This window comes from Palaemon carinicauda, chromosome 6, assembly GCF_036898095.1.
Source record: "Palaemon carinicauda isolate YSFRI2023 chromosome 6, ASM3689809v2, whole genome shotgun sequence".
Classification (NCBI taxonomy): domain Eukaryota; kingdom Metazoa; phylum Arthropoda; class Malacostraca; order Decapoda; family Palaemonidae; genus Palaemon; species Palaemon carinicauda.
The window spans coordinates 75,426,804-75,435,590 of record NC_090730.1 but is presented as its reverse complement, the minus strand read 5'-3'; the positions used below and the strand labels follow the sequence as shown (position 1 = coordinate 75,435,590).

At 46.4% G+C, this 8,787-nt stretch overlaps 2 protein-coding genes across 2 annotated transcripts; both read left to right on the top strand.

Annotated features, from left to right (window-relative positions):
• The first annotated feature begins 1,799 nt into the window (after positions 1-1,799).
• LOC137643089 (uncharacterized) lies at positions 1,800-2,294 on the top strand. The gene has a single exon (XM_068375935.1). It carries the CDS (start codon positions 1,800-1,802, stop codon positions 2,292-2,294), a length of 495 nt encoding a protein of 164 aa, XP_068232036.1.
• A 1,023-nt stretch (positions 2,295-3,317) lies between these two features.
• Positions 3,318-7,427, top strand: LOC137643088 (uncharacterized). The gene is made up of 3 exons (XM_068375934.1): positions 3,318-3,458; positions 3,553-4,033; positions 6,820-7,427. Exons 1-3 carry the CDS (start codon positions 3,318-3,320, stop codon positions 7,425-7,427), a joined length of 1,230 nt encoding a protein of 409 aa, XP_068232035.1.
• The last annotated feature ends 1,360 nt before the right edge of the window (positions 7,428-8,787 follow it).

Here is an 8,787-nt window from a genome sequence, read left to right as displayed (position 1 = left end):
TAAACAGAGGAGTATCCCAGGAGAGTATACTTGGCCCAATCTTATTCTGCATCTATACTATTGATATATTGAAAATACTACAAAGGCATGGCGTAAAGTTCAAACTATATGCAGATGACACACAATTTCACCTCTCCATAAATGATATAGATGACACAACTGAAACTCTCAACCGAATCCTTGATAGTGTTAGGGAATGGATGAAAATTAAATAACTAAAATTAAATGAGAACAAAACTGAATTTGTGTTGGTGGGTAAGAGAAACGGCGTGAGAAACTTGGGTGATATTCAAAGGAACATAAATAAGGACTCAGTGCTGACATCTAGTAAAATTCGAGATCTGGGTGATTATGTTGACTGTAACCTGTCTCTAAATGCCTTGTAAGGACATCGTTTTCCCCGTTGTGTTTCCTTCCACAGGACACGCTTTTGATGATTGTAATTTTATCAATTGTTCCACGCAGTTGCTTTTTGTCTCATAATGTTGCGCTCTTTGAGAGCTTTGTTTTAATGTCTATAATTGTATATTTCCTTTGGCTAGTGCCTTATTGTTTGATAATTTGTCTTGTGTAAAAAAACATAATGATTTTGGTGGTTGGAGCAGTTTCCCTTACAGGGCTACTTTTCGGTCCGCATTCTATAACTTAGTGACCATTGCAAGTTTAGTAAACGGTTAGTCTCTCTCCATTCGTCTTGCTGTCCTCACAACTGGTGACCCCAGAGATGTTGGTAACACATAGCAGTTTTGGCTTGCCATTAACGGACTAATTACGGCTGCGTTACCTTCGTAAATCTCCCTTTGCCATTAACATTTAACAACGTCTTTTGGCTTTATCCAACACTCCAGTTTCTTTTCTTTTTTCTTCATGAGGCAGCAACGATGAGTATATCTGACATAACCATCTCACGCCCTTGGCCCGATGCATCAACGGACCATGACGAAACCACCCAGCCCATCATACCCAACAATCACTTAGCTGCACCCAAAGTCAAGTTGCCACCGTTCTCACAGCATAATACCACCTCCTGGTTCTTGAGGTAGGATATACTCTTCAATGTGGCCAAGGTAAAAGACCCCTGCGCCAAAGCCGACATCGTCTTGACCTCCAGCCCTGAAGAGGTGTTTGACAAGATCTCCCCATGGCTTGATACTCACTCCGAGCAGGCATCCTACGACGACCTGCGAACCAAACTAATTAATATATACTCACTTTCCATTTCAGCAAGGGCACAGAAAGTCCTTGATCTAAGCAATGGACCCATGGGCGACACCTCCTCCTTAGAAACGTGGAATGAACTGGTTGGACTTTTCATGCTGCCAGAAGCAGATGCCAGTGAACGACGACGCAAGATAAGCCTATCTCGTGAAATATTCCTTCGACACTTTCAGCAGGACGTGAGAGCACAGCTCAACGATACCGACACCCTGCCGATGGACGACCTCCTGTCAAGGGTACAGAAGTTATATGAAGCTTCAAAGGCCTCCTACCTTGGCGCATCATCCTCCTTCAGCTGCTCATCCCTTGGCTCCTTGGCGGGGCCCTCTGTTGACGATGACGAAATCCTTGCCCTAGCAAAGAAGAAACCTCTGCAGCTTATACAGCAGAACCATAGACCGAACCCGATTTAGTGCTTCTACCACCAGCAGTTTGGTAGTAAAGCAATGAAGTGTAGGGTCCCCAGCAAGTTCTCAAAGAAACTTTGACGCCAGCCACCGCCGACATTGATCGTGGCCGCAGTAGCAGATTGCAGCAAGATCGGATTCTACATCCTCGACGCTGTATCCAACCGTAGGCTTATGGTTGATACTGGCTGTAAGCAGTCAACGTTTCCTCCCTCTATGGCTGACCTAAACTGTGCGCCTAGCACTGATGCTCCCTCGCTCATCACCGCCAACGTACCTCCCATACAGTGTTATGGGACTAGCGTGCTGAAAATCTCAATCATGGGCCGATTTTATACTTGGCTCTTTGCCATCGTTAATGTCAGACACCCCTTCCTTGGCGCAGACTTCCTGGCTTACTATGGTCTAACCATCGACGTTGCCGGGAAACACCTCATCGACACCGGGACATGCCGAACCTGCCCACTGAGAGGTGGTCCTGGTATCACACCCATCTCTGCCGTCGTAGCGCAGCCATACGCTGCCCTTCTTCAGGAGTTCCCCGACATCTTAAAGCCAGAACTTCGACAGTCGCCGGGGTCCCCCTCCAAGCACGAGGTCTACCACCACATAAACACAATGAGACCTCCTAATTCGCCAAGTTCCGCCGCTTCCCGCCGCAGAAGCTGAGAGATGCTAAGCGTTCCTTCAAAGACATGGAATGGATGGGCATATGCAAGAATGCGTCCAGTCCTTGTGTGTCTCCTCTCCACATGGTGAAGAAATCGGACAGGACATGGAGGCCCTGTGGTGACTACCAGTGCCTTAACCTCATCACAACGCCAGACCACTTCCCTCTGCCGAACATGCAAGACCTCACCAGCGCCCTCCATGGGGCAGAAATTTTTACTGAAATGGACCTTCTTAAATCATACTTTCAGGTTCCTGCATTCCCAGAGGATGTGCCTAAGACTGCCATCATAATGCCGTCTGGCTCCTACACCTTCTCATATTCAACCTTCGGCCTAGGCAACGTTGGGGCTACGTTTCATCGATTGATGGACAGCATCCTGGGGGACCTGCTGTTCTGTGTCTGCTACGTGGACGACATCTTCATCTTCTCTAGGACGAGAACACTGGAGACACCTCCGCACTGTGCTGAAATGCCTTCAGGAGAATGGTTTGATCGCGCGCTTCGACAAGTGCACATTGGGCGCCGAGAGGGTGGACTTTCTTGGACATCAAATATCCGTAGCGGGCGTGAAGCCCACATCGACCAAGGTAGATGCCGTGAAAACCTTCCCAACGCAAACGACCATCAGGCACCTTCAGGAGTTTTAGGGATGGTAAACTACTACCGTCGCTTCATCCACTACATCACCCATATCCTGACTCCCCTCAACTACGTCCTGAAGGGAAAAGGCAAAAAGCTCGTCTGGGGTCCCCTGCAGCAACGTGCCTTTGACAAAATGGATGCCGCTCTCGCCGAAGCCGCCACCCTGGTGTACCACGACGACAGCACCCCCCCCCCCCCTGAAGTTGACTGCCGATGCCACCAACATCGCCTGTGGTGCGATCCTCGGACAGATGGTCAACGTCTACCAGCAGCCCTTGGCCTTCTACAGCCAGAAACTCAAACATGCAGAAACTAGGTACAGCACGTTTGACAGGGAGTTCCTCGCCATCTACCTCGCCATCCGCCACTTCAAATATATGCTTGAAGGTACCCCTTTCACCATCGTGACGGATCACCAGTCCCTGATCCATGCTTTCACAAAGTCTTCAGACACATGGTCTTCTCGCCAACAACGACACCTAGCAGTCATCGCAGAATTTGGCTGCACTATTAGTTATGTACCGGGGTAGAAGAAGTCCATCGCCGATGCCCTCTCTAGGATCGAGATCAATGCAGTCCACCTGGGGATCGACTACGCCAACCTCTCCTTAGAACAGCAGAGCAACCCAGAGGCCCAGGACTATTGTACAGCAACATCAACCCTACAAATGGAGGACATTACCCTCGCCCCGGCCGGGGAAACCATCTTCTGCGACACCAGCCCAGGCCCATGGATTCCTGCCTCCTGCAGAAGGAAGATCTTCGACGTCATCCACGGATTATCACACCCCTCGGGTCACACTACAGCCCGTCTACTATCCGAGAAATTCATCTGGCCATGGATCAAGAAAGACACCCGTGAGTGGGCAAGAACTTGCATTAACTACCAGACGAGTAAGGTCAACCGCCATACCGAGTCGGGAGTCGGCGATTTTCCCCAACCCAAGAGACGATTCGGACATCGTGGGACCTCTGCCTCCTTCAGGTTCTGCAAGATACCTCCTGATGATCGTCGACCGCTCCACTAGATGGTTAGAAGCGACTCCGATGTCCGAAACAACCACCCATGCCTGCGCCGAAGCTCTCCTGTCGAGTTAGATCAGCCGCTTCGGTGTTCCCGACGATATCACAACGGACCGAGATTCTGCCTTCTTGTCAGAGATCTGGCTCTCTCTGGCAAATCTGATGGGAACGACACTCAACAGCACCACGACATACAACCCTGCATAGCCCAGCGGCATAGTAAGAAATATGAAACCAATTGTTCAAATTGTTCTAAAAGCACCAAAATTGGCACACATGTGGATTAATACATTCTGAACAATTTTGGATATGGAGGCATTCAAGATTCTCCCCGTAGCACATTTGGCGGCCATTTTTCAAAATGGCCGCTATTTACCGTTAGCGTCATTGAATATGTACCATAATTTGTCTTTTTGTGGATGCTAAAGGTGATAAGTGTGCTAGAGGTGATAAGTATTGTACAATTACACATACTTCTGTGCTTACCAAATAATTTGGCTACCATTTCACAAGAAAATTAATTTTACTTTGCAGCGGCAGCGTTGGTGGCAGTGACGGCGGCTGCAGTAATAGTATAGTGTTGATAGGCATGGTGCTTGTAGTAGTAACTTGTGGTAACATGGTGGTGTTTTGTGTCTTTGCAGGTGAGGCAGCAGCAGCACCACCTGACATCAGAGACGCGTTGTTCCAGACTGCAGCCATGGCAAAGAAGTTCCAACTGGTCGATACTGTTTGCGACCAAGAGAGGACCCAATATACCCAAAGGAAAAGAACAGGTCAAATCTCTGAAGAATGATGTTGCGCTCTTCGCACGATTATATATCGGCTGCCAGACCCGTGATGGGAATCTAGAAGAGTTCTTCAGGCATGAAAATCAGCAATGCCCTCCAGCTTTATCTGACGGAGGGAGACTGTACCTAGGGAGCAAGAGTGACTTGCTGGTGTGCCTTGAAGGCCATGCTGAGCCTCAGTTTGAAGCTCCTACTGTCACTGCTGTTGTCCTCGATGGAGCAGTAATCGTACAGATGTTGAAGCCGGGTACTGCCAACACGTTCGAGGAATATGCACAGCAAGTGTTCATCCCATACGTTGTACAACGTTTCCAACATGTATCACGTCTTGACCTTGTGTGGGACAGCTACAGAGCAGATTCCCTGAAGGCATCAACCAGAGAACAGCGTGGAAAGGGAGTACGTCGGCGTGTTGTCGACTCAGCAGTCATACCAGGAAATTAAAGTTTCCTGCGAGTTGATAGCAACAAAGTGGAGCTCTTCAGCTACCTCTCCACCATGCTTGCAGAGTCCTTTCAAGAAGAAGGCAAGGAACTGGTCGTCACTGATGGGGAGCAGGTGATCTGTGTTCCACAGCAAGAGGATGTCAACTCACTCGCACCATGCAACCAAGAAGAGGCAGACACCCGCATGATGCTACATGTAGCACATGCTGCACAACATGGTCACCACCAGATACAGGTTCGAACAGTAGACAGTGACGTCGTGGTCCTAGCAGTGATGGTAGTCCAGAAACTACCAGCTGGAGACGAACTCTGGGTAGCCTTTGGGACAGGCAAGAACTACCGCTACATTGCAGCCCATGAAATAGCTTCCTCCCTTGGTCCAGAGAAGGCATGTGCTCTTCCAATGTTTCATGCCATCACAGGGTGTGATACTGTGTCAGCCTTCGTCGGACATGGGAAGAAATCTGCCTGGGCAACATGGAACACGCTGCCAGAACTCACTGATGCCCTGCTGAGTCTGGCAAATGCACCCACAAGCATCCAAGAGGATACAATGCATGTCATCGAGAGGTTTGTCATACTCCTGTATGACCGCACAAGCAAATGCAAGGACGTCAACAAGGCGAGAAAGCAGCTCTTTGCAAAGACGAACTCTGTTCAGAACATCCCGCCAACCTACGCTGCTCTGGAGCAGCATGTGAAGAGATCTGCCCTTCAGGGTGGTCATGTCTGGGGCCAGGCATTGGTACCAACGCCCGTGCTCCCTCCACCAACAGACTGGGGCTGGCATCGGAGTGATGATGGGCTCTACACACCACTCTGGACCACACTCCCTGAGGCATCCAAGGCCTGCTATGAGCTGGTGTCTTGCGGATGCAAGAAAGGCTGCAAAAACCGCTGCAAGTGCAAGAACGCTTCACTGCAATGCACTGGTCTATGTTTCTGTGAAGGCGAATGCCAGTAGATTGGGACAGAAAACTTGCTAACCAACATTATGATCTGTAGACATTCATAATTCTGGTGACCAGATTTGAAAAGTTCGGAATCATAATTAACATAGTGTGGCAAAATCTACGTTATTGTATTACATGTATGTACTGCAGGATTACACAAGTACTGTGCCTAGAGACTGGGCTTTTGGTCGACTATATAACTACAATCTGACCATACTGTAAACTTCCCGTACTCTGTGTATTATTTTGACTAGCAATTTTGCCAGCAATTTGAAATAAAAAAGCAACTTGAGCAATTAAAGTGTGTTCCTGAAATCAGGTACTGGTTATTAGAGGTATTATGTCATTGAGTATTGAAATCTTCATCAAATGTCCACTTTTTCCACAAAATGGCGGCCAGTTTGGGGGCCATTTTTGAGAAGATTCATCTAAATATCTGTTAAACATTTATTGATGTTAATTCTGATGTAAAAAAAGGGAATTTCGGCCCATCTAGCACCAAACTAACGACACATAATGAAGTCTATGTAATGACGCTAATGTTAAATGGCGGCCATTTTGAACAATGGCCGCCATATCTTCCTAAGGGCTAATCTTGAATGCCTCCATATCCAAAAATGTTTAGAATATATTAATCTACATGTGTGCCAATTTTGGTGCTTTTAGACCAATTTGAACAATTGGTCTGCTATGCCGCTGTACTAGCAGCGAATGGCATGGTCGAGAGAACTCATTGCACTCTCAAGGCAGCCCTGATGGCGAGATGTACGGACGAACATAGGAAAACGCAACTCCCATGGGTTTTCCTTGGTCTTCGCACTGCTCTCCGGGCAGACGGCGAACCTTCCCCTGCGGAGAAGATCTACGGCGAGGCGCTTAGAGTCCCTGGCGAGTTCTTCCCTGCAAATACCGACGGCACTACACTGAATCACCTGAGAGAGATCGCTGGGAAATTCAGGCCATGCCTGAAAACATACGATGATAGGACAAGACACTTTATGCCCAAGAACCTATATGACTGCGACTACGACTTTATCCGGGTCGATGCTCACTGCCAGCCGCTGACTAGACCTTACCGCAGCTCTTACAAAGTCATCAGAAGAACAGCCAAATCTTTTCTCTTGAACGTTCACAAACAAGAAGATTGGGTGATGATCGACCGATTAAAATCAGCATTCCTTGAAATCAATGAGAAAATCACCGCGGGCCCTGGTAGACCCAGGATTCTGACTCAGAATCAATCATCCACCAAGTGGGAGAAAACCACTCAATGACAGAAGAAAACGATTCCTCCAAAGAAGAGCAATCTTCCCCTCCGTTCAAGCACCACAGGGGAACTACGTCACCCTCTATGATACAGGGATTAATCGCATCAACCATCTCCGATGCCTGCTGTCTTGGGGGGAGTACTGGTAAGGACATCGTTTTCCCCATTGTGTTTCCTTCCCCTGGACACACTTCTGATAATTGTAATTTTATTATTTGTTCCACGTAGTGGCTTTTTGTCTCATAATGTTGCGCTCTTTGAGAGCTTTGTTTTAATGTATATAATTCTATATTTCCTTAGGCAACCGCCTTATTGTTTGATAATCTGTCTTGTGTAAAAAAAAACAATGATTTTGGTGGTTGGAGCAGTTTTTCTTCCGGGGCTATTTTTCCGTCCGCACTCTGTAACTTAGTGACCGTTGCAAGTTTAGTAAACGGTCAATATCTCTCCGTTTGTCTTGCTGTCCTCACAGCCTAAATAAATAATGTAATAAAAACAGCTGGTTATCATCTAAGAAATATTGCGTTTCTAAAAAAGTACCTGAACGAAAATTCTGTGAAGAAACTTGTGAAATACTGTGTTAGTACCAGGATTGACTACTGAAGCTCTATCTAATAAAATTTACCAAAAGCGCATAAAAAACATAATAAACAGAGGAGCAAGACTGATAAAAGGTGTCTCACCTAGGGAAAGGATCACCTCTATACTAATTGATTTACACTGGCTGCAGATTAAGGCGAGAATTAAATTTAAAATATGTACAATAACCCACCAAGTTATCAGAACCGGTCATCCAAAATACTTAAGGGGATCGTAGGCTGTGGTGTTTTTTGACATAACAACTTTCAGAAATAAAAAATCGTATTATTTTTTCTATGTATGCAGAAATATATCGTACATGCTCTCCAGAAGTTTCAGCCAAATATTTTTTTTACAAATTATGATAAAGCAGTCTTTAAATGATGACGTTATCTCCACTGAGTTATCTGCATGAATGAGTTCGACAGAATCGTCATTGCGTATTTATTTTTGCAAATATATAGCGATTTTTTTTCACTTATATTTTGAAATCTTGTACGTCTGGCAGAGATGGAAGGCATTGGTAGTGTGTTGGTGAATGCAAACTACGAACTACGAGAAGAACAGTCAGAGTCTCCAAAGATGTATATAAGTTACGTTGCATGTGTGTTTGTTTTCTTGGATTTCATATGTACATTGTGTTTTCCCAATGTCCTCGTGAACTTTATAGGAAGGCCAATGTTACATAAGGTCAAAGAAAGAACAAAAGGTAATCAGAGAGCAACAGAAAAGAACCAAAAAGAGAGGAAAACTTGAAATAGTGAACAAAGCTGGAACATTCTACCTAA

Bases quoted from the DNA above. Each gene is read 5' to 3' on its own strand.
- LOC137643089 (XM_068375935.1), top strand. From the start codon at position 1,800: ATGGTTGATACTGGCTGTAAGCAGTCAACGTTTCCTCCCTCTATGGCT.
- LOC137643088 (XM_068375934.1), top strand. From the start codon at position 3,318: ATGCTTGAAGGTACCCCTTTCACCATCGTGACGGATCACCAGTCCCTG. The intron at 3,459-3,552 runs GTACCGGGGTAG...ACCTCTCCTTAG, and splicing joins TTGGCTGCACTATTAGTTAT to AACAGCAGAGCAACCCAGAG. The intron at 4,034-6,819 runs GTTAGATCAGCC...TGGTGCTTTTAG, and splicing joins CGCCGAAGCTCTCCTGTCGA to ACCAATTTGAACAATTGGTC.